The 27,170-nt window shown below is 37.0% G+C and overlaps 1 protein-coding gene across 1 annotated transcript in view; it reads right to left on the bottom strand.

The window, feature by feature from the left end:
• The window catches only part of arid1b (AT rich interactive domain 1B (SWI1-like)), a 708,988-nt gene that overhangs the window by 60,504 nt on the left and 621,314 nt on the right, over positions 1-27,170 (bottom strand). Inside the window, 4 exon segments of the mRNA XM_028797431.2 lie at positions 2,717-2,921; positions 3,758-3,967; positions 12,018-12,176; positions 21,565-21,665. Of these exon segments, the coding sequence (XP_028653264.2) occupies positions 2,717-2,921; positions 3,758-3,967; positions 12,018-12,176; positions 21,565-21,665 (675 nt within the window).

Genomic DNA, 27,170 nt, shown 5'->3' with positions numbered 1-27,170 from the left:
GATTACTATCCGCAACTGAAGGGAACACAAAAATATATAATATAAACCAAGTTTACAGAGGTTTGAATATTTCATATCTGCTCAGTTGTTTGAAAGCAGAATGAAGTGAAACTGTTTGGGTGATGCTAGACAGAAAATATCTTTTTTTCTCATTAGAAAGGAAACATATATGAAGTGATGTAAGTCAAGAAATCCCAATATGCATTCTCAAAAAGGTTTAAGGTCTCTCCTTCAGTATTTCTATATCTACTTGCACATATGTACATCCTCCACCCTCTCTCATGTCTCTTCAGGTTTATAAGAAAACAGAAGTCCTTTAGTTCTGTACTGGAGGGTAAAAATGTTCTTGTTATCTTAAGATTTCTAGACTGCCCTCACTCTTTCTTACTTTAAACTTGCCTATCAATTTTGTGTGAGCGGACTACTTACTTATTACTTACTATTAATTTTACAATGAGTGTTATTCAATATAGGGTTCAATCTAAAAGCATATGTAGTGCTGCTAGGTTTTTGAAGACATTTGCAACAAAGTACAATGGAACCTCGGTTAAAGAATGCACTACTTAACAAACAAATCGGTTAACAAACTTTTATTTTGAACAATTTTTGTCTTGGTTAATGACCGAAATTTGGATAATGAATGCAAGCACAGACCAGTTTTGTGCATTCATGCTCATTTGTGCTTTGACGCGCTTGCTGTAAACATTGCTTTTCTGAGTGCTGTGTTCACTAACGTTACTTTTTTGTTATTTTTTCAGTTTCGATGTTATTTTTTATGTACATATTTACTCGTTATGGCACCTAAGAAAGAAAAATGTGTCAGTGATAGTGGCAGTGGGAAACGTGTTAGTATAGCAGTAAAGAAAGAATTGTGCTTTGACGCGCTTGCTGTAAACATTGCTTTTCTGAGTGCTGTGTTCACTAACGTTACTTTTTTGTTATTTTTTCAGTTTCGATGTTATTTTTTATGTACATATTTACTCGTTATGGCACCTAAGAAAGAAAAATGTGTCAGTGATAGTGGCAGTGGGAAACGTGTTAGTATAGCAGTAAAGAAAGAAATTATAGCAAAACACGAGAATGGCATTCGTGTGCCGAAATCGACTGTCTGTACAATTCTAAAGAACAAAGAGGCATTTAAGGCGGCTGAAGTGGCTAAAGGAGTGACTGTGTTAACGAAACAAAGGTCTAAAGTGCTAGAAGAAGTGGAAAAACTGCTGTGGATTAGGATAAATGAAAAGCAGCTGGCTGGAGATAGTGTTAGCGAAGCAATAATTTGTGAAAAGGCTAAGCAGTTACACAGTGATTTGTTGACCAAAACACCCAGTGCAAGTGCCGATGAGCGAGACTTTATAGCAAGTACAGGGGGGTTTGATTATTTTCGCTGGCGAAGTGGAATTGATAGTGTTATAAGGCACGGGGAAGCTGCAAGTTCAAATGAAACAGCAGCAAAAGCCTTTGTGGATGAATTTGTGGAGTTTGTTGAAAGTGAAGGCTATGTCTCGCATCAAGTGTTTAATTGTGACGAGACAGGGTTATTCTGCAAAAAAATGCCCAGGAGAACCTACATCACCCAAGAGGAGAAGGCACTACCCGGACACAAGCCTATGAAAGACAGGCTTACACTTTTATTTTGTGCTAATGCAAGGAAGAGGAGGTTAGGGAGGAAATCACTAGTGCTCAGATAAAGGAAATTTGCAATAAGTGGAAAGATGTGCAGGAAGTTATTGAGAAGCACCACCCTAACAAAGTTGTGGCTAATAGGGCAATTAACATAATGAATGACAATGCAATATTGCATTTTAGAAAAATTCTGCAGCAAAGAAAAAGACAAATCTTATTAGATCGCTTTCTTGTGCCCAAAGAAAAGGAGTCGCCACGTGAAAAAACCCCCGAATCAGTGTTACCCGATGTTTTTATGGAGGGGGATTCCCCTTCAAAACAGTAGCTTTCTTCTCCTCTTCCTCCACCATCCACCTATGCCACCAACTACAACAAACAAGGTAAATACAGTGCTGTTTTATGTAATTTAGTTTATTTGTTTGTACTAATGATATATACATTTTTTGTATATTTTTCATCACAGAAAAACCCTTAAAAAATAAAATTACAACATTTCTGAGGCTGGAACGGATTAATTGTATTTACATTAATTTCAATGGGAAAATTGCTTTGGTTAACGAACGTTTTGGCTAGGAAACAGAGTCGCGGAATGGATTAAGTTCATTAACCGAGGTTCCACTGTAATGTGGACCAAATTATGTTTCTGTTATAGTAGGTGTCTGGCTGAAGATAGTCTAGTATCATCAGAAAAGACAGACACGGATAAATTGTTGAAGAGATGGATGCACTGACATTTTACAACACAGTGTGAATTTTACCTTACTTGGGCCATAAACATATTGGCACTGATATCCTGTTCCTACTATTTCTAAATGTTTTCAGGTAATAGCGAAGTTGATGGTGTTCTGTAGATAGTGAAAACTACAAAGCAAAGCTTTTTTACAGACTTTCCCTTTCCCTAATTGGTAAGACAGACAAACAAATTAATAACACTGGCTCATTTGCTGAGTTAAAGAAGAAGGTTGTTGTATGAGAAGATTGCTTATTTGCAAATATTTATAAAAAACATGCCCTTATTACAAAGCCGACAAGCGAGATCCTCCAAAGTAACAGAGTTACATTAAAGTGATTAAATAGAAATGCCACCCCATACCTGGTGAAGGTGGTTGTAGTTTGGGCTGTTTCTTGTTGTCACCCACAGCAAATATTTCAGGTGGAGGCTCCTCTCCTCTCTCAACCTTACATTCAAAAGCAAACAGGTATTGGATATACTGTTTCTTTAGGGAGCTGGCAGAGCTGCTTGACGTCCCCACGTTAAGATTGCTGGCCAGTTCCCTCCACTTCTTGTTTTTGTTAACCTGACATGAAAAGAAAAAGAAAAACTACATCAGGTCGTAATTTTTGCTGTCTGTGGCACAATCCTCATGCCACCACCACAATGTTAAAAATATATGAAGTGTTCTTGTAAGTTGTGAAGGCACTTATTTCCTAATGTGTAAATACTTTATGTAGAAAGCTTTAAATAAAGTCCATATTAATGTTGCAGAAACCTACATTCCAATTTTCATGCTCAATGAATATGGTTCAACACATTTATTGTGAATTATTGTGCATTAAAAATGTCAAGATACTTTTTGGACCATGTCACAACAGAGCTTGGGCAAGCTTTAAAAAATTAAATAAAAATGTCACACAAAGAGTTAACCAGGAGAAGAAAACAGCAGTGTAAGAACATCACTGTGTGACCATCTCTCATTACAACACCCTGTTATTCTCAATGGTGTTTCAAAACTGGATTTTCTACTTTGACAGAAAATCATTGTTTCCTTGGGTCACTGATTGAGGATGATCTTTTACAGCAAACCCAGAGCTCTTTGGAAATTTTGCATTCAGGGTGAATGACATCCCAAGTTAGCAAGTATATTAAAGTACCAGAAATCTTTGTTTCCTATTTTAAAACAGTTGTACTCCCTCCCTGATGTGTCAAAAACCATCACGATTTATTTATTTTGTGACCATCTCTTATTTGCATTAGGCTTGACTGAACACATATCACACTGGTAATTAGCAGGAACACTCAAATACTGACTCTCTACCCCCAGGAATGAATTATTCAAAAAACTAAATATGGCAGATTAAGCTACAATGGGTGTTTATTTTTTTCCTTGAAACAAAATTAGAAAACCAAACTTACCTGGGCCAGGCCTCCTATATCTCTAACTGAAAGATAGAGTCGACACAGGTCTAGTGGTTTTTTCCCAACAAGAGGAAGATGGAGAACAACGGTCCCCCTCTCCTCCATAAAAGACAGGTAACGGTCCACCCACATTCTGCGTTCTGGCTCATTGCCCATATCATAGAGTTTGGTGATCTTCTCATTGCTTATAAAAGACGAACAGGACTTCTGAAGGAAAAATGCGCATGCATTATGTTAGAAATAGTTCAGCAATAGCTTTTATCAAGCAAACTAATCAACAGAGGTGACTAGTTATTCCTCAAGGTAATTACCAACACTTAAATAGCTATTCTCTCCCATTCTATAGGGCACAACTCAATATTTTCAAATTTCATTTTAACATTATAAAAATACATTTGAGTAAACAAAATACAAAAGCTAAATAATGTTAAAATCTGTGTTTGGTAATGAAATGGTCCCCTTCTCGATTAGTAATCACATTTTTACACATAATGTAGGCCTTTAATGCTAAACATTAATTAAAAAATATATAATGCAGACAGAACTTTGAAGACTTTAGAATTTTGATGAAAATAATTAAAAAAAAAACTTTTCCCAAGAGTATTTAATTTTATTTAGCCTCTGGGATGAAATCAAACTAAACCTTAATACATGAACTGCAAATAAATCCATCAACTACCTGTGCGTATTCACTACACTGAGGAGATTTAAGCATTTTTTAAATGGCAAAAATGATATGTGGTCAGAACTACTGTCAGGACATCTTTTGAGATATCCATGGGTTTGCATCCTGATCTGCTCACTTTTTTGTGTGGAGTTTGCATATTCTCACATCTAAAAGATCTTCTCTAGCTGCTCCAGTTACCTTTAACATTCACAAAGCCAGTGGTGCTGTGTGCTGGGCACGTATGTGTGTTGTAAGTGTACCCTATGATCGACAGGCTATCCATACAGGTTTACTTCTTGCCTGACAATCTGAGAACATACAATTTCATCAAGCAGGTTCATTAAACAGGTAAACGAATGTAAACGAATGAAGTGTGACATCGAAAAAAATATAACTTTACTAAAATATAACAGCTACAAAGTAGAAACTAAATGGATGGCAACCAGAAAAGTGTTAAATAAAGATGTGAAACTTTATGGTTAGTTCAAAGAATCTTAGAAAAAAGATAATATGATTAAATTACAGGCTTAACCTGGACACACACAAGTGTGTGTTATAGTGGGAAGGCAGTTGGAGTACATTGTGATGGATGATTGGGGACCTTTCCTGGCCAGGAGGAAGGATGGGGGAGTAGATGTGCACAGGGCACTGTCTTCCCTGGAACGCTAGATGGCAGTCCCCCAGCCACAGTCTGGATGAAGAGGACAAAGCATACCAAAGGAGTGGAGGTGAAAGACGGAGAGGGAGAGAGAGAGAGAAGAAGAGAAAGTGGTGTACTGCACTGTACCTATTGTTGCATTAGTACTGTTCTGTGCACTGGGGAACAAAATAAAGGGTTCCACAGTGGAAAATAAAATGTGGGCTGCTGTACTTGTGCCTGGTGTCTGTGTCAGGTTTAAGAAGCTGGTGCACACCCAGGTGGCCACAACATGTTTAATTTTGCCATTTTTTGGGGCAATGAAATAATAAAATTAGGAATACACTTGTAGGCTATTTGTCTAAAACACTAAATGACAAGTGTTATTTTGTTTTTCTTCTATATCAGCTCTTGGGCCATATACACATAGTATAAACAAAATTAATTACACTCATTTTTAAAAAATATTTGTGTATTTGTGGACAATGAGAAACTATTTTTGATTGAAAAGATTGTATTTTCTGCATTGTTGCACATTTCAACAGTGAATATTTTCAGATATTTATCCAAAACAGGAAAAGTGAGCAGATAGAAAGGAAAAAGATTGTACTTATTAAAGAAAAGTTAGTTGAACACTAATTCCCACTGTTAAAATTAAAATTGCCCTTTGGACTCAACAACTGTAAGCAATTATTTTTCTATGTCACAGTGGAGGAACATTTGTCTGCTTTGTTTTGATGAACTGCACTGCCTGAACATAATGACCTTAATGACATAAGACTATCTGTGAATTATGTACTATAAACTAGTCACTCTGGCTGTGGTGTCAACATCCCATGGGTTTTTCAAGTCTGGCCTTTACTGAGATTACTCCAAAATGGTCGTTTTCGTTTTCTTCAGCTGTCTGATTGTACAGCTGTTATTGTCTTCATACAACCCAGGCTGCACTTCATCTTCAACTTATGTCTGATATTCTTCTGATGGATTTTCTCAAACAAACATAAAAAATGTATTGGTTCTTCACCAATGGGGTGAAATCCTAGCTCTATTGCAGCAAAGCATGCCCAGAACAATGAGGTTTTATCTCAATTCATGACCATAGTTATGGTATTCTTTGTGTGGAATACACTGTTAGCTTTTCTCCATATATCTGGGGGCACAGAAATACGTAGTTTTCATGCAGCCTCCTTTGAAGATCATCCATGCATATTTTGGTAAACCCGACAAGGGTATTCAATCTTCTTTTCGCTCAGCAGTTGTTTCCAACTTGCTACTCTATTGTTTAGCCCATTTTCATTAGCATATTTCTGATGGTTGTAGTTAACATAAGAGAGTTTTCTGGATCCTTAGACACTGCTTTACGATTCTTTGTGAAATTAAGGAAAATTATATGCTTTGCTTCTGGAGAGAAGGCAGGATGGTCATTTCTGAAAATATGTTCAATTTTCCCGGTCCTTCTCATTCCCAACTTTCCTAGGCCTTCTCATTCTCATTGTTCTTAGACCTCCTCGTTCTTATCAGTATGACTCAAATTGTGAGTTATTTTAAATCCAGCGCCTTAAAAATGGTTTGATAAATCTCAGCAATTACTTTTGATCATGGAATACTGTGTCTCTAGAATGTGAGTACTTGTTTTGTAAGAGAAGGGCTAACATTATTTAGATTTAGTATAATTTTTTTACATTTATGTAGCACATTTAGCACATTTAGACAGACAGACAGACAGACAGACAGACAGACAGACAGACAGACAGACAGACAGACAGACAGATAGACAGACAGACAGATAGATAGATAGATAGATAGATAGATAGATAGATAGATAGATAGATAGATAGATAGATAGATAGATAGATAGATAGATAGATAGATAACTTTATTAATCCCAAGGGGAAATTCACATACTCCAGCAGCAACATACTGATAAAGAACAATATTAAATTAAAGAGTGATAACAATGCAGGTATACAGACAGACAATAACTTTGTAAAACATTTCTTACTACTCGAAGTGTTTTTACATAGTGAGTGGGGAGCCATTTCAACTACTACTAATGTGTAGCTCACCACACATTGCTGTTAGGTGGTCATGGGTGAAAGATAATTAGCTAGTTAGAGATAGGGGATGATTATGGGGCTTTAATGACTAGACTGAGGTGGGCAATTTATCCAATTTACATTGGGCAAAGCTAATCTGATTGCTGTATGAGGATAACATCTTTTTCCACAACTAAAGACTACCATGTTTGATTACCTTGACCAAAAAAGAATGAAACTAAGATCTGAAAAAGCCTAATGTGAACATGTATACATGACCCACACATACACTCAATGACCACAAATCCAGAACCCAGCAGTCTGACTGAATTCTTGAAGCAAGTGTTTCAGCAAAGCGATCAAAACATTCCTTATGGAATTCAGTGGATGCTCACTTGCCAGCATCACAAAGTTCTTGCAAGATTTTAGTCACACCTCCCTTTTGACCTGATCCCAAACACATTCTACATGTGCAGGCCACTGAAGTAAACTTAAGTCACTTGTCATGTTACCGGAACCAGCTTGAGATGATCTGCATTCTGATCCTACTATCTCACAGAGCAGAAATCAAGATTTAGCAATATTTTTTTGTAATCACTGGTTCACTGTAACCTCATCTTCCAATTCTTCACTGACAGGTTAGAAACCTAGCGCGGTTTTCTGTTGTAATACATTTACTTCAATGTCTGATGTTTTGTGGTTTCACTGATGACTGTTAGCATACCACTATTATAAAGAACTGTTTTTTGAGTATTTGTGGTCTGTTAGCCTGAAGGAGTCTGAACATTCACCTCTGACCTCCCTTATTAAAAGAGGTATGTTAAACACCAAACTGACACAGATTTGTTTTGGCTTATTAATTATTTTCTATAAATTTTAGACACTGAAGAGCATACATATTCCAGATGGGCATCTGTGTCTGAGATGATGGATCTGGCAGAAACAATTATATGATTGATTGTCAGCGTTGTTTACATTATACATTTTGACCATTTTAATGTTTGCTTGAACAGCAACAAGACCTCTTGACCATTTGTGCATGCTGTGTACAGTAAGTTGAGCTGCATCTACATGTTGGAGAAGCGGGCTGTTTACAATAACAGGCAAGAATAATAAATTGGCTAATGTGTATCTATGCATGTGTGTGTGTGTCTTTAAAAAGAAAAGCCACCAAAGACTGGCTATGAAAATCAGAGGCAACATGGAAAGTGACATCCTACTTGAAATTCTTGCTGGACCAATTTGCAATCAACAGGGCTGCCAAGGTGACACTTTTTATTTAGACTGGAATTTATAATCCAGAAAAGCATGTACAGTGCTATAAACATTTGACAGCCTGATTAAAGGTATCATCAGTTTTCCACTGAAAATAAGATGTGCGCTCTCACATACACAGCAGTGCCAAGTGTTAAGACTTTGAAGGCTGCGGGGGAAAAAGTTCCACGTTTTAATTACATTTGTTCCCTTCCTCTAAATAGATTTCTTGTTGGGAGATTTTACAGTTTTTGGGCCACCAAAAGCATTATGCCACCATTCTCCGGAGCAGTAATATTTCATTATAGCATACATTATATATACAATAAGCACCTTTAATTAAATGTTTTGCGTGATTATTACAATTTATCTACCCACTACCATATTATTAACCTTTCAGATCGTGCTGACAGAAGAAAGAAATTATTCATTACGTTAACAGGGTGTTTATAAATTGCCGAGGTGGGGTTAAGAAAAAACTTCAGCTTTATACTAAAATGCTTATGATTCATGTTGCTGTTCCAGAAGTGCCGTGCAGAATACCAACAGCAGCGCTGCTGTAGGCATAAAGAATATTTTTACACATATCCACAGGGAAGATTCATTGGCAGAGATTTTAACAAGTTTTAAGCATCCAGTTAAACTGATAAAATAAATAATTAGGCTGTTTCAAAGGAATTAGTTCAGAATCTGTGTCATATTCTGAAATAATGCCATTCAATTAGGTACGCTTTTGTAAAATGTCATGTGCTGGAATAAGTTTTCTTCCTCTTGAGTTAGCCATTCTAGGGTTTTTCATTCAAAGCTTTGCCCAGGTTTGAAGTTTAAAATACTAAGAAGTTTAAAATATTAACACCTCAATAAGATAAGGAAAGAGGAGGTTTTCATGTTTACAAGTGATTCATCTAATATTATTTTGCAATTTTATAGCCTTTCATTTCATGTTTAAACTGTACTTTTTAATTTAGTTTAGTGACTCATTTCAATTCTGATCTGCCTGTTGACCTTCACCACAACCTTTTGACTTTTTATGTTCATTTCTATTAACTGTCCCACATTAATGAACTGGATTAAGCATTAGTTTGAAAATGGGTGGCCCACCAGCTGAATGGGTCGATGAATATAGTTACTTTTTTTGTAGGGCAGCTACAACAGTATTCATTTTTTGTACTTTAAGGAAAGCAAATAGACCATCTTTGCATATGGCAGAACACTGTTGCTTGACTGTAGAGATGGAGGAATCCTCACAGCTCACATTTTACTCTCCCCATTAAATCAACTTTGAATTAGGCTTTGTTTTTTCATATTCTGACCCTGCATGGTCCAATACATGAAAGCTCGGACATCAGCATCAGATAAAAAGCCGTCACCAACCTTGGATGAGAGTCCATTCTGTCACATTGTCTATGCGTACATTTTAGGCCAGTTTAGATTTATCAAGTGACCTGAAATTAGGAAACATGCAGTCTTCAAACAATCATTCACCACATTTGAATTCAAACCAGTGTAGACTCGTTCTCGGGTAATGATTCAGTTTGAACTGGTCAGAATTAGTGAATGAAACCTGCTTGGTGCATTCAATGAGCTGTAAAGGTATGAAATCAAATAACTGTTAGAAATTGGAATCAAATTTTTATAGGGATCAGTTTTGTGTGGCTAATTTGTTCAATGTACAAAATATATTAGTTTCATGTTTTGTTTATATATTCTGTTTAAAACAATTCCAATAATGAAGTGTAATAAAACAAACAATGAAAACATTCTACTATGAATGTGCGTTTGTACTTGTATGCTGAAACAAAGAATGAACATTGAGAATCGTCCTTCGCTGATCATGATTTAGCTCTAACTAGAAAAGAATTAAAAGTAAAGTTAAGTAAATAATGAATCGATGAGCGGTTCTTGCACATGCGCTTCAAGCATCTAATCGAAAGAAGTTGACGGCATTATGCATGCACTTTGCACTCCCGTTGAGCTCTACTAAATCAATTTGTTCATGCTTGTTGTGATTCAGTTCCCATGACTCAGTGAAATGAGTCATTGAAAAAGAATGAGTTATTATTTGTGATCCATCCATCACTACTAGCCACTGTGCCAACATGCTGCACATGCAAGTCACTTTTAAAAACATAAAATTATTTCATTGTATTACGTGTGAAACAATCCATCATAATAAAAGGATAAGTGTCTGTGTGTCCATCCAGTTGCTATGTCTCTGTCATTCCAAGAGAAGGTGCATCACAAACATGTTTAGTAATAAAATGCATTGCTTTTATGAATCCCATACTAAATGGCAGATCACTGAGACATATGCAATGCACGTTAACTTAGAGGTCTATAGTACATTGATTATTTGGATTTCAACCCGTCTTAGACGAGCAGCACAACTAGTATATAATAAAAAATGATTCTGTGTGTGGGTTTTGAACTCAATTCAATCCTGGAGGTCTACTTTGGCTTAAGCTTTGGTCCAAACATCCTATCTTAATTAAAACAAGCTGTTATCTCCAGCATTTTATGTTTTGGTGTCAATTAATAAATTACAAAATTGCATTTGCTAAATTTTTATTGGAATGTTTTATTGGAAGCTTTTATGTATTTTTGCTTGATTAATTTTAATGTCCTTTTATTGTTTTTTTTTTTTTTTGGTTGCCCTTATCTGGCAGCACTGGGCAAAAAGCCAGCCCTGAACTGCCTGAAATTCCACGACAAGGATTTTTATGTTATTGGGATGTAAACACGAGTATACAGATAGAAACACATGTACACATGGGGAGAATATGCAAGTGGCAAACCCTTTCTGCCTACACATTTGGTACCAAAGATAGAAGGTTTTGCCTTTCTTACTAAGACATTGACTGTTAACAGGATAACAAGAATAAGTTACAGAGCTCTTCTTTTTAAGGCCAATAATAGGTGCCACTCTTCCCTTGAGCGGTCAGGAAGTGCTAGGAAGTCAAGTGTTTTAATAGGCATGCATTATGTCAGAACAGTCTAGATCCCTTACTGCTCCTCTGCTTTCACCCAGCAATGATTTCCCATTCATTAAGAGGCAAGCACTCTTAGATAGATGAGACACTCTACATACGAAGACTAAGAAGGCTATCAAATGAACCAAAAATATATCAGATTACCAGTAAAATTGTGAAAAATATTCTAAAGCATTTAGAAATACCAGATTTCCAATATTTAGAAATAACTGCTTTAGAATAAACAAATATTCACTTAAAGAATGTGTTAGCAGTTATGTTTTTTGTAATAAAATAAAGAATGGCAAAAAAATTGCACGGCCCATCTCCAAGTTTGGGTTTCTGATGGATTATCTAAAATTGTCATTTAGAAAGAGATATTGCGTTAAACCCAAACCACAAGGTGGAATTCTTTATTTGTGAGTAAAAAGTGGGAAGATTAACAACAACTTTAAAAATAATGAGTCGGGCAAATTAACATGATGACCTTTAAAAAAAAAAAAAAGGTGCAGCTGACCGGTGACAGCAATGAAACTAAGAAGAAAGAGATACGCTGAACCTAGGAGTGTTAATTTCAGAGCACTTATTTTGTCAATGTGGTGTCTCAATGAGAAAGTCATTTGTGGAGTCACAGTAATAAGAACAACAACAAGCAATAAGAGTGTAAAAAGAACAAAGAACTGGGGCCACTTACAGGGCTCGACGAAGTCTTTGGCCAGCCTGGGCTGTTTATGTTATCACTTTCATCTCCATGAAATGAGGAGATGCTAGCAGTGCTGGGGGACAGGGGGGAAGGGACTGCTAGATTGCCAGGGATGGGGGGCTGTGAAAAACCCTGAGAGCTGTAGCTATCCTGTGATAAAGAATATATAAGAACAGGATAAACGTGGAGCACATCTTCATCTCCAAAAAAAAAAATAAGGAAGAAAGTTCAATAAGACATATTTCATGTGAATACAGTTAAACCTGACACTCAAGACCCCCAAAATAATGCAATTACTGCCATATATATAAGCAGATATAACTATCTAACTGAGTCTCAGTCAGACTTGACAAATATTATCTCCTCTCGTCAAGATGACACAATAGAATTTCAGTAGTCAGCAGAGTCTGTTTGGTGAACGTACAGAATGAAACATGAACATTTTAAGAAATGTGAAGGCACTCTGGTTCAACACAGCAATAATATTTTTCCACAAATTTTGCAAATACTTTCCAATTCTTAGTGTTTTGAATTGGTTTTCTTAAATAAGTTGTCCTGACAAATGTACTTAATGTAAGGTGTGCTACAAACATTGCGTACATCACTGTCCAATGGCAACACTTCATATGGACAATTGATTTACTATATGATTTTTAACTTTTTCCTCCGCATATCTTATTCTAAGTTGAATAAAATGCCAAATTAAAATGTTCCCATAAGTAAGTCTTGTAGCAGATGCACAAGTGCCTTGTGTGACTTGTTATTGAATTTGCATACAATAATCACAAACATGCACCAAGTTCCCTTAGAGCAGTGGTCTCAAACTCTGGTTCTGGAGGGCCGCAGTTGCTGCAGGCTTTCATTCTAACCCTTTTCTTAATTAGTTACCTGTTTTCGCTGCTAATTAACTTCTTTTGGATAAATTTTCATTGACTTGTTCTTGAAGAATCAGATGGGCGGCATGGTGGCGCAGTGGGTAGCACTGTTGCCTCGCAGTTAGGAGACCCAGGTTCACTTCCCAGGTCCTCCCTGCGTGGAGTTTCCTCCGGGTACTCTGGTTTCCTCCCAGTCCAAAGACATGCAGGTTAGGTGTATTGGCGATTCTAAATTGTCCCTAGTGTGTTCTTGGCGTGTGTGTGCGCGCTCTGCGGGTGGGCTGGCGCCCTGCTTGGGATTTGTTTCCTGCCTTGTGCCCTGGGATTGGCTCACGTGACCCTGTAGTTTGGATATAGCGGGTTGGATAATGGATGGATGGATGAAGACTGTTTCTTTTTCCTTAATTAGCAGCCAAACAATAATGAGATACAAAATGAGCCAAAGCATGACCAGCAATCTGTGTCCATCATATAATATCCGAAAATAAAGAAAGACGAGGGTCTCAGGAATTTTGATCTGCTGACGTCCCAAATGAACATTTTCAGAAATGTATGATATTGCACAATGAGAGCAGCAACAAGCCATGGAATTAAAGAACGACTTTAATTAACAACAAGAATTGCCACCTAATTAAGTAATCACTTGGCAGTAAAATTGGCTGGAGTTTGAGGCCCTGACTTAGTTGGTCTTCTGCTGGCTCACTCACTTTACATGTCATTTCTGTTTAGGTTCCATTTAAGGAAAGAAATGAAGCAATTATAGGAATGATGAAGAAATTCAGGGGAACAAATCTTAAGAAACAAGTCAATTAAAATGAAAGAAAAAGGAATTAATTAGCAGCAAAATCAGGTCACTAATTAAGAAAAGGGTTAGAATGAAAACCAGCAGCCACTGTGGCCCTCCAAGACTGGAGTTAGAGACACTGCTTTAGACTAACATTCTTACAAAAAAGACAACTACTCAAAAAAACTGTCATGCTATGGTAATATCTGCAAATGTTAAAATCTAAATCTAGAAATGATCGGTGTTAGTTCGGCATGTCTTACAAGTACACCCTTATTCCAATTTATGTCTAAATATCGCTTCTGGCTAAGACATTAAGCTGTGAACTACAAGGTTCTTCATTCAGGTTCCGCCTCTGATTCACTATGAGGCCATTCACAATTCTGCCTGTGCTCATAACTAAATATTGAGCTGTCAATGTCCGCCTTAGTTTTATGTTTTCCTGTTTCCCACGCACATCACTAGAACATTCTGGCTAGGTTGTCTGGTAACTATAAACTGGCTGGGTATAAGTGATCTACAGGGTATGTGATGGCTGATGTGCCAACCAAGGTGTGGCCCTGCATTACACCTAATGCGCTAGACGCATTTTTAATTGTCCTACAATGGTATAAGCAGGTTTCTCTACACATACTGTATTTAGGTTGATTTATACATTCAGAAGTGACTCCATATTCTTCAGGTTTTATACTCCATATATTTCAAAATTCATTACAGTTTCTTGTTTTGCACATGACAATACATAAACTAACTTCTGTTTAAATCTGTCTGACCATTCTTTCAGATTTCCCTTTAAAAAGAAGCATTTATAAAAGAAAAGTCCTCTTATCATTCTCTATATATAAGAATCCTACAGTATATTATACTAGGAGTGGGCAGTATTGCCAAAAATCCAAGGCATGTGCAATTAAAAATTCTGATGGTTTCAGGCAAACTAGTACAAAACGTGTATATTTTTCAGACTAGGCCACACGTTTTTTAATAAAAAACAAATGAATTAATGATTAACTCTGCACACAGGCAACCCTCTGCTTGTTAACACTCTGCTACTCAAATAGATTTCCTAACAGGCTAATACACCTCTTGACCTGATAAAAGTAAAGGTTCCTTCTTATTCACTTGCGTTGCCACCACCAAGCAAACACAGCACAAGACATGGCTTCTTCCTTTTCCATGTACCAGTTTACTTTGCCTCACCAATCAGAGAGAGAGAGAGAGAGAGAGAGAGGTTGGGAGCATGTGCTGATAGCACGTTGCCACACCCACCACATGACAAACCACCTGGACTGGGACAGGAGTGCAGCAGGTGACACCTCAGCTCCCATTGGAACAGTGTGAATTTTTTATGGTGCCCAATCCAGTCACCAGCCCCCCAAGTTTTTCCCTGTAAGGAGGACCTGCTTGTAGGGCTGGATGCAGATTAACATCAAACCCAGGTGAAGCAATTGCAGGTTAAGGGCCTTGCTCAAGGGCCCAATGGAGTAGATTCACTTATGGCCTTTCACCAATCAGGTAGAGACATATATTATTATGGGCAAAAATTCTGAAGGGGTATTTATTACACATACCTAAAACATAAAGCTCAAGTCCATACACAAAGACATTAAGACACCAAAAGAAAATATTATTTCCTGTTTCCTTTTGCAAAAATAATTTGGATGTTTTTTGCTTTGTGTTTTAAAATGTTCACAAATTTTTCACCAAACTGGAAGTAGAATTCCATCTGAGTCTGGATTAACTGGTATATCGACCCCTACACACTGTACATACAGTATATACAAGTAATTATTTAATACATGACATAAAAATCCCAAATTGCATGTCTAACACCACCAAGCCTAATATTTTCATCTGCATTTCAAAAACTCCTCTTTATTTCCCTGAACATCATTTATATTAATGTTTCTTAACCATTCATTGGTTATCGAGTTGTTATTGTTTATAGCGGTAGTTGGTTACTCTGACAATTGTGCTAGATTCACGCAGGGAGACCCCAACCCTTTCTAACAATCGTGCTTGTTTAACCAAGGAGGACCCACACTTACTGGGAAAAGTGGGTTGTGACACCAAAATGGTTGAGAAACAATGATCTATGTTATCTTTGTAAGTGTAATTTTAAATGTATACATATGTATTGGCTGTCAATCTAACAACATATAATCACACATTAATTGGTGTGATGGCTACTGATTTGTTTTCTTCACCAAAATATTTTTGGACTTGTTTCAGCATGGAAAATGTAAAAGCATATATAAGCTGTGTTTTACTTCTCCAGATTTATTCTTTATAACTTGTAGAAGAAAGAAAAAGTAGTGACCATTATAGAATCTGTCACTGAGAATAATGGCAAAGCAGGACAAAAAAGGTTGTCCAAAAGAATCTTCACATCTAAAATTCATAAATGCTCTTTTTGGTTTGTATAGTAGTAATCTTAGATTAAGGGCAAAACTGCCATTTTTTTATTCTATTATAAGGCAGGCTTAACTCTTTACTTGTATTTATTTTAACTTTCTTTCTTTCTTTCTTTCTTTCTTTCTTTCTTTCTTTCTTTCTTTCTTTCTTTCTTTCTTTCTTTCTTTCTTTATTTCTCTCTCTCTCTCTCTCTCTCTCTCTCTCTCTCTCCCTCCCTCCCTCCCTCCCTCCCTCTCTCTCTCTTTCTTTCGGATTTTCAATGCAACTGAACTGGCCGAATGACTTCATCTACTAAAATAAGATTTTGCTTGAATATGCCTTTATACCTGAAAAAAGAAAAAGGTCATGACAAAGATCAAGTGAAGGAAAGGTATAATGAAAAATTAAATTAAAAGTACACACTATACGTATTGTCATGGAGATACGTCTTGGGGGAGTGCAGAGTGATGACAAACTTTATGTATACCAAAATCCTAAACTGACCAGGACCATTAGTTCAAAGGTCTTAAGCAAATTGAACTTTGAATTTATTAAACTTGAACATGCTATTTAAAGTGATTTGCTCACTCATGGAATAAGCATTTTTGCACACATTTGTGGAAGAAAATATAAAAATCAGTTAAACTTCTTCCTTCTCAGCAAGAATACTTTATTTTGAACAACACCATGGGAGGAAAAAAAATAAACAGTCCATCATGGAAATCTAGAGCAGGAAGATGCAGGCTAGAAAACATACTTACCAGAATTAGATATTGCAGCTTCCCTAAAAACAGTTGTTATGTTTGTTTTTATGCAAGGATAAGTATTGCACATATTTTATGTTGTACTTTTCCAAGTGAGTTCCATCTCAAGGCATTGTACATAATGGGTTGTCTTTTTTTTTTTTGTTCACAAGGTGCATTACACAATTATGAATCTATCGCCTGGTCCAGACCTCTGTGGAGTTTGCACACTTCCTCTGTTTATGTAAGTACAATGATATTTTCCTTCCACATCCCCATTTATCCCAGATTTAGGTGAATTGGTGACAATAAATTGGCCCCAGTACTGGTGGGCACATGTGCATGCCCTGTATTGAGCTAATGCTCTGTCTAGGGCTGTCTTGTGCATTGTGTCCAGTGATCTTCTGGCTTTCTGAGACCCTGAAATGAATTAAGAAGGTTTGTGAAGGAATGTATGCGTCCTAAAGAAGTGGGTACATTAAATTGGCCCAATTTGAACAAATATGAATGTGTGCATGATTGTGCACTGAAATGGACTGACACATCATTCAGAATTGGTTCCCACCAGATGCTAAATGCTGCCAGTTCTGAGCCCAACAACTTAGAACTCTAAATCGGATAAGAGAATTAGAAAATGGACAGAAGTGGGGTATATTTACCATACAATAGAATGCCAAAGTCTATGTAAGGCAACACAATTCTATTCCAAGGACTATCCGTCACTTTTTATCGCACTGTTTTCTAAATTCGCTTAAAGTGTTACAATCTAAACTGGAATGAACACATATAAAGATTTAATCAGTGAGTCTAATGTTGCACATGTATGCCTGGGAGACAATTTCAGGGTTTGTCGGCTTGTAATTCCACCTTGAGCCACAGGATGGTGCTGCCTTATTAACACTTCATCTCTCCTTCCCTCTGCAGATGACATCACTTTTGATTATGTGGCTCCTGGACATGTCCCTTCCACCTAACCTTCTTCATGACTGGCACCGCCGCCATCTTTTTCCAGTCTAATGATGGATTCGTATCTGTGAAGATGTTTCTCAAGCTACACGTTAAATCATGCTTATTGTTTTTTGCTCCACAATATATGGAATTTACCTCAGGGAGCCTCCACCCTATGTGTGATCTCTTTTCCTTTCAAACAAGAAAAACAGAAAAATTGTCTAGAAGCAGTATGTTAATAATGTTTTTTAGCTTTCCAGTTTTGTAAAACAATTAAAAAGCAATACAACATTTTGTTAAAAATATAATAAAACAAAAAAATCTGGACGTAAGCAGTTGAGTTGTGAGCCTTTTTGAACAAATTGGGACCATAAAAGCAGTTTGACACATTTCTTGGCTGCTAATCAGACTGACACTTCATTTTCAGCAGTGAGGAGTTCTGAACACCTTTAGACAGTCAATTTACTTTGGGTTTTAAATATATGTAAATTACTTATGGACCTATCAGCCAGTATATTAACATATTTTGGGGGTTTTTAGACTTTTTCTGCATCACTTCTGACGGTGAGCCACTAGTTTTAAAACCATTCCGTAAAGTTGTTTCAGTCACTTTTTTTATGACTGCAAAATTGAAACACTTCTCTTTAAAGTAGTGTTCATGGGGAAGTTTAGTTACAAGATTTTCAAGGTATTAAAAGGAAAAAAAATGGCATTTTAATTTGTGAACTTTAAACATTTATAATCACAAGGTTTGTCGGGGCTGATCTGAATAGGATATACAGCAGCAGTCTGTCTGCCTTACTTGTGTTATATTCATTACAATGTGTAAAGCCAATAAAAAATCTATAATCAATTAAAAAAAAATATAATCATTAAATAACTGATTATGTGATAGCTTTGCTCACAGTTATTAAAATACATTTTTATAATTTTGAGCTTCAAGCTAAATCCTGAGTACTTGGGCCAAATAATTTTGACAATATATGTGTGCCATTTCAGCCAAACCCTGCAGCTTGAGGTAAGGTTTCGCTTTTGATTGCCATGATTAAATGTCTTGATTCTGTAGTTCAAACAAATTAGGCTAACAATGCCTAAGAGAAGAACATGTGATATTTTTCATTAGATAATTCCAAGAAATGTATCTGCAATAATGGGCTAAAAATGTACTTTCCTTATTTTTCGTGGATTCTAACCCCTTGAATTAGAAGTTTGAGGCAGTGTTGTGAAGGATGAATACTCCCTCAAACAAAACACAACTAAAATGGTATATAGGGTCTTTGTTGTCAGGTATACACTTGAACTCACTTCAGCACCTGTGACAATATCACTTCTGGAGTACAAGCTCTGCATCATAAGACTCTACAGTAACAAAAATGCATCCTTCTGTCGCCTGTGAAAGTCTTGTAGGGGTTAACATGTTTGGTAGGACAAGTAGATGGCCTCAAGGAACAAAGATATTTGTGAGCAGCAGATACTTCAACATTCTTTCATTTTGGACAGAACAGGGGAATAATCAAGAGTGTTAGCAGGATTTGATGCAATTGCTTGAGCACCAAAGCTCTTACAAAAGTTATTCCTTTGTAGTCAGAATTGGGCATCTATGCTGTCTATGCTGCCTTCTTATAAAGTGCTGATATGAAAGGCAAACAGATGCTGGTCTATGGCCGCGCAACGATGGCGCTCATTGGAACACATAGAAGATGATATCAAAATCAAAACAATATAAAAATAAAATTTAAAAAACATATCAAAATAAAATGAAAACATAAGACATTAAATACTAATGGGTTGCTAACCAATAATGAAAAGCAATAATGGTCATGGTTTTCATTCAGTATGTCTAATTGCAGCCTATTTACACTGTAATTGCTCAGAAATTAAAAGTGCAATTAAGCATTATTATTGTTTATTCACTGCATAACTTGTGAAATTGTAAATACAGAAATATGGAATAAGAATGAGAAATGTGTAGACGGGTTACACATTAAATACACAATAACAATACTAAGTTACACCGAAATTAGGGACACTTAATGTTATGTGTTGCTGCAATAACAAACAGAAATACAAAATTAGTCACCTACTCCTGATACTAGAGTGAAACAAAGTCAAATTTAAGTAAACTGTGAATTCTTCAAATAGATGATTTACTGTATAACTTCCTCAGTAATAAAAGATGAAACCAGAGTTGCAATACCAGTCTCTAACCGTAGAAAATGGCTTGCACTATTTCTTGAACTCTTAAGAGATTGGAGCTTACCATATAATCATGCACACATAAATCTGTCAAATATGGATGGGTGATTATTTCCTCTGGTACATGTGTATGCACATGTCCCACCTATGCTCCAATGGTCAATCTTACTTGCAGTATTTATGCCAAGCGTTGGTCAGACTTCCTTGAATAAGACCACAACTATAACCAGTTCAAATTCTCACTTGTTATATTATTAGTCTAGTTGTAACAAAAACAAAGGGGTACTGCGGGTGAGAGTGACAAACTGGCGAGCAGGATTAATTGGATTGGACAACTTAATCAAGTCCAAACTAATTTTTTTTTGGCTTTATTTTAATGTTTTTGTCAGCCTTTGAGCATTTGAAAAGTTGCAGCCAACAAGTAAAGCAGTCAGTTATAATCTAAATATAAAATTATAAGGTAAACACCAATAGAACAAAACATTCTTGGGCATGAGCATCAACCTTTAATTGATTTCAGTTATTGAGCTGACATGATAATTAAATAACATATTTTCAATTGTTCATGTACTGTGATTTTATCTTCACAAACAATACTTTGAGATAATACCTGACTGAGCTGAAAAAAAAGAGAGAAAGGTCACAAGCGGCTTTTTTGCTTTTTACGTGGACAATGGGATTAAAAGAACATTTCCCTCCAGACTACTGAAATTCTGTTGCACCACCTACTGTTATTTCTTGTCCAACACCATTTCTTTAAAACTGTATCTTGGTAGTAAAGAATGATATCAGGTAAACTCTTGGTTGAATATGGTGATCTTGTTTTATTCAGGTTTAGCCATATCAACAAACTTTCATTGTCAGAAAAAAAAGAGTAGGCACTGTATGAAGAGATGAAAGAGCTGAAAGGGTGCAGATGCTCAGCTGAATTCCATAAGCCATCATCATGCTTATTCTGAAGCACAGATGAAATGTCAAAGATGGGGTTATCCCTGGTATGAGTAAAGCAGTCAGTGACCTTTCTAGAGTATATGCAAGGGGAGGAGAAAGCAAAATATTATCGACTTTGCTGCTACTGCCAGAACCCAAAGTTATTATTGATTGCCCGCTGAACTGAGCAGATGAAGCATCACTTGGGCACCTCTGAGACTGATTCGTGCTTGCTGTTACAGAGGACAAGAAGAGCTAGTAACTTCAGATCCACTTACAGATACAAGTTGGAAATGAAGCAAACATGCATGGTGAGCAAAAAAAGTATAATCCAAATTCAGTAACATGTAGGGCCAAAGAGGTCACACTTTAAGTACCCATTAAAAACAGGTATTAACAGTTTATAATCACTATTTTTATGTCAATAAGAGCAATAAATTACAAAAATTAAAACATTAAATATGTCACTGTTATTTTTCATCATTTTATGCCACATTGAAGTAGCTTTTGATAAAACTTTTATAACATGCAAACCGTTAATAGCTGTTTATATAATGGACATCTAAACTAAAATGTGATCACCAAAGAAACAGTGTGAGAGCATGCAGGCTTGAGACAAGATGACCATCACATTCTCCACAACAAGAGCTAACATGCTTGAAAGCAGCTACCTTATATTTGGCTTCTGAGGGTAGAATGGTGTCCTCTTTTATGTCTGATTTCAAAGGTTTGCAGTCACTACCTGTTCCATCTCCAGGGAGACCAATGGGACCTGTTTTATTTAAAATACAGAAGAAATGTCAATGTTACTTTACCATTCTTGCCTTATTCTAAATGGAAAGCATTATGTTATTTGTGCAAAAGAGAAAAGCAAAAAAAAAAAAAAAAAAAATTGAAAGCTTTCTTTTTTCTTTTCACTCTTGCTTACAGAATACAAACATTTCTGAATGTCAGCCTTCTCTCGTATCTCTAAACGCAGCACCACATTCGCACAATACAGCTCCCTGGACCTACTCCAGATTTTATAGTAAGCTTTTGAAACTCGTATTGTGGGCTTCAAGAGAAAAGTAACAAAGAGTTTTTAATGATCCAGCACTGAAATTTGGAACAGCTCATTGGTCTGTTCATTTCAGGCGTTGTAACTCATGATTAACCTAAAAACCTGAGCTTCATTTAACAGTTTTAAATAAATCCAACCAGCTGAAATAAATGTCTCTGCTTGTCAGCCACCGCATGGCGGTTTATCTGCTGTTCCCTTAAAATTTGACAATAATGATGACTTGGATGTAAAGACAAGATGGACACGAGAGATGTGCCAGCTTTCAGGCCCCACATGGCCTATCTCCCCTACATAATAGAAAAGCAAAATTGTTCTTTGAAAACCACATGCTCAGAAATGCACCTCTCTGAGATATCAGCTAGGACAAGCCTTATCTTACAAAACACAAAAATATGAAATGGTAAAGAGTCAACCAGTCCTAGTGCATGAACAGAAACTGAAAAATGGGCTAATGTATGTGTGCTAAATTGATACAAAATTAAATTATTAATCAAATGCTTTACTTTAAAAGATATAAATGAAAGATATTAACATAAGTGGCATACACGTGCAGTGGTTAGCACTGCTGCTGCCCTGGTCACTACGTGTCTGCATGTCCTCCCTGCAATAGCTGTGTTGATTTCTGACTTGTGTCCGTTGTTTCTGGGGTAAATTTTGGCCTCCAGTTACCCTGAATCAGACTAAACAAAATCTAAATATCTCAGTTTGTGCTCTACAGTGTAATGGATGACTCAGTCTGCCAGGTTTGCCATTGGATTTGAACAGGATATTCAACTTTAGCTAGGCAAAAATTGTCTTATTTTAATAAGGGCATGTTTCTGTTCACAAAACGGTGTGGCCCGATGCGATTTAACTCTTTAGAGTGCAGTTTAGTGTTGTTGGAGTAAGCCAGCATGCCAAGTTTGCCAGAAAATGAAATGAGGGTATTCACAATGGAATGGGCAAAATTCACATGCCATTAAAATGTAGAAAATGAATTGCTCTTGTAATATCATCATCGAATAACAAGTTGGCTGCAAGCAAAGTAGTGGCTGTGAGTAGTTAGCTAACCAATTTAATTACCTTTTACTACACTTTAGTGTAGTGGTTGGTGCTACTACAGATCCTGGGTTTGAATGCATAATTTTATAAACTTGAAAATATCTTTTTTTTGTAGAGTCTGAGTACATAACATCACCCTGTCGAGCAGTATGTTCTGTTCACAGAAAATGATGTACAGTCACGTGTGATAGTGTTTGGTGCTCATCAAGGTACGCATTGTGCACATAATATTAGCTTGGGCATAGATGAGAGTATGTAGTGTACACAAGAAAGTAAGTGGTACACATGAGACAGTAAGTAGTGTGCACTAGATAGTATCTGGGATGCACAAGATAATATGTGGTGATCATGAGATAGCATGTGGTGAGCACCATATTGTTTCCCTGAAGAAAAAAAAAAATTCTCAAGGTTTGTACCTAAATTTTTTGTATTGTTATTTTGTAATATTAGCCTCGTTGCAAACAAAATTATAATTCTGAAGGTTCATACCTAACTTTTTTGTATTGTTATTATGTATCATTAGCCTCGTCGCCTGACCTCACATGTTGGCCTGGATGTGCATGTGTGCTGCTATTCTATACTCTGTGTCTATACATGGTTTGTTCCTGCTAGTGTCTGATGATGGCAAGATAAACTTTAGTTTTTAACAACCCTTCGATAGGATAACACTATTGGATGGATTAGGTGATGCTGTGAGTTTATCCATCTATTCTACTACCTCTGAGGACTTCACATTGGGCTTGTTCATTGTTCTACCGCAGTTCTGTGAAATTCACAGTTACTACTTTCATCCGTAACATCATTTAGCCTTCCTTATGATGGCACAGTGACTCCAAATTTCACTGTTTAGTGTCTTTGGTGTTTATGTTTTTAAAATAATTTTCTGCTTGATTTATCACTCCATCCTAGAGCCGCACAGGAACTCCAGTCTAAGTTGTGAATTTGTTCTGCTTTGACTATTACAGCAGCCACACTTTATAGATTACCACAGCTCATTTACTGCGTGTTCTAGTCTTCAGATTCAAACTCACTCCAACAATGTGTCACAGTGATGTCTGCTGTTATGTGTTTCAGTCTGTCTTGATATAGAGTGTATATAATATCACCAGGGCGGCACGGTGGCGCAGTGGTAGCACTGCTGCCTTTCAGTAAGGAGACCTGGGTTCGTTTCCTGGGTCCTCCCTGTGTGGAGTTTGCATGTACTCCCTTTGGGTGCTCCGGTAATACAGACGTATTAGGAAAGAAAGCCAACACCATCGCCTATCCAAGACTACCCACTGTTGGTTCAAGTCTCTGTCTGCTGGGTACAGTGGCTTGCCTGGCTGCCTTCCTTAAAGTAGCTCAGTACACAATTAACTTTTCTTCTTCCACCAAATGCACACTCTCGTAACATCGGCCTCTTCTCTTCCCACCAACTAAACGTTTGCCACTTCCTTCGTCCCGACTGCACAACTGATGAGCCTTTTGCAGGGAGCAGCACCATCTTGAAGTCACTTCTGGCTAACCCTCACACATACTTACTTCGTGTTTACATATGGAGCACCATTGAGCTGAGTTCATGCAGCTTCTAGTGTCTTGGAATCTCTAAGCATTAAATGGCAGAGCAATTCTTTCTGTCCCAGACAGTGCACTCAAAGGTGTCCTGGGGGATGTATAAAGGTACTTCTGCCCACCCTATGCATGTCTCTGTAGCCCAGATCACACCCCTCTTTCTTTGAGGCAAGTTTCCCTGCTTGTTGTCCTCATCACACAGAACATAAAATGCATTAGGTATTACAAGTCAAAGGAAATCAAATTAATGAAGTGCAAATACAAAAGATGAGTATACTAAAAGGAATGAGTAATTTTCTAAAGACTTTCCAAAAATCAGGGTTATATACAATTTTACTTTGGAATGTATTCTTAGCAAATGCAGGCTGGCCTGGCCTTTAATTCATCCGCTTCAAAAACAATTCTAGTTGTGAAAACATTTCTGTATGCTCATCCATCCATTCAAGCATTTTCAACAGACACTTTTGTGAACTCTGTTAACTGAATGGTTCAAATAGAAACCTAAAGGAAAGAAAGTACAAGATCAAATTTTTAAAAAATGATCACCTGTGTCTTGAAAAGTAAAGCAAGTAGACACAGTCACTTTCAAAGAAGCAAATGACTAAGCAAGCTGTTACAATAGGAGGTGACTGGGTACATTTTGGCCTAAAATAACTACCTGTCCATTTGTTATTTAAAAGTACGTTATCAATCACAGTGTTGCCAGCAGTCTTGATAACATCAGAACCAGCTCACTACAGTTAAAAATCATTAATAAAATAAAAAGTCAAGCTTATGAAAAGTTAATTTATGTGGAAAAAGTGAATGAGACTAATTTAGAGTCATGATGTGATTATTGCTAGAGAGCTGATCATCCATCCATCCATCCATTGTCCAACCCGCTGAATCCGAACACAGGGTCACGGGGGTCTGCTGGAGCCAATCTCAGCCAACACAGGGCACAAGGCAGGAAACAATCCTGGGCAGGGTGCCAACCCACCGCAGGACACACACAAACACACCCACACACCAAGGCCAATTTAGAATCGCCAATCCACCTAACCTGCATGTCTTTGGACTGTGGGAGGAAACCGGAGCGCCCGGAGGAAACCCACGCAGACACGGGGAGAACATGCAAACTCCACGCAGGGAGGACCCGGAAAGCGAACCCAGGTCCCCAGATCTCCCAACTGCGAGGCAGCAGCGCTACCCACTGCGCCACCGTGGAGCTGATCATATATTATGAAAAATAAAGAAGTTAGATATTACTTTAATTATCATCAAGACTGGGGACCTTGTTTCACTGTAGCATTATGGGTGATATTCTGTAACACACCGCAGCTGAAAACCAAGTAAAAAAAAAATAACGGAACCCACAGCACTTGGAAAACGATATCTACTATATAAATCACGTATGTTTTCAGTGCAAATGTATGAGGAATAATCAAAGTGGTTGAAAAATAAGCCACACACTGGACAACACTGATATTGTCACAACCTTGAAAAAAGTGCAAATATCTTTAAAAGTCCACTAGAGAAACCCTAACTTTAAGAATATAAACAAAGGAAATGGATATTTATTACTGGAAAGGTAATATTGACTCTCCTTAAGTGAACCTTTTCATACTGTACTACATGTTTTTTACCGTTGGCTTTTCCATCGATGAAGATAAAGGTTTGATTTTTGTGGGGGTGGCCGTTAAGCAGCATTCATATTTTTCTGGAGGTTGTCAACAGTTGAAATCAATTTGGCCTGGCCTAAGGCAGTCGGTCAAGTGCTGTCTTTTGGCATGTCTATCACCACTCAAAATATTTTCTGAATCTAGCTAATATAGCTTCTATTCAAACTTTGGGACATTACTTGTCTATATTATCCACTCACCAGTTTTTTAGACTTGGAATATTCTCATTTGTCATTGCAAATTCAAGACTAAAACGTTCATTTCTCTTTACTATATGTAGGACAATCGTGATTGTTTTAGAGACATGTTTAGGATCATCTTTCTCATTTCAACCATAATTTCTTCACTAATCCTGGCAACACTGGGTACAAAATAGGTGCCAGACTTAAGGACCTGTCACATTACATGTTTTTTCCAGCGATTTCCAGTAACAGACTTCATTTACAATAATCTTAGCACACTGGGAGGAGGTTGCATTGTTCTCAAGTAACCTCTGGTTGTGTAGTCTGACATCCTCAGTGACTCAGTCCAATCAGTCTGCGACTCACTTTAACAAAATCTTAAGTTGCTGAGGCAGGCTTTGTGTTTGTGAGAGCTGACAAATGACTGCCCATCAAGAAGTGATACTTTCAATACTGGAATTGTCATACTGAGTCATGTAATTTGTCACGACCTCTGTTTTCTAGTCATGTAATCCGACATCCACAGGCAATGATAACAGTAGTGCAGTGATCAAGTTTGATATGCTCTCTGACTAGAAGTCGTGTAATGTGCCACCATCTTTAGAGTTCAGTCACAGTACTTCTGCAGTGTAGGCTGAAAAAAAACATGCATTTTAGTTTCTATCACTAAACAAGAGTTATCTTTTAATTTTTGCATTATTGATTAATCAATATATATATAATACATCTGTCTGCTACACATAAACTAATGGTGCTAGAACCTTGACCTTGGTCTTAATTGA

The sequence above is a fragment of the Erpetoichthys calabaricus genome, chromosome 3 (genome assembly GCF_900747795.2).
Source record: "Erpetoichthys calabaricus chromosome 3, fErpCal1.3, whole genome shotgun sequence".
In the NCBI taxonomy this organism is placed as follows: Eukaryota; Metazoa; Chordata; class Cladistia; order Polypteriformes; family Polypteridae; genus Erpetoichthys; species Erpetoichthys calabaricus.
The sequence above is the reverse complement of the archived record's forward strand: the minus strand, read 5'-3'. Positions and strand labels throughout refer to the sequence as shown.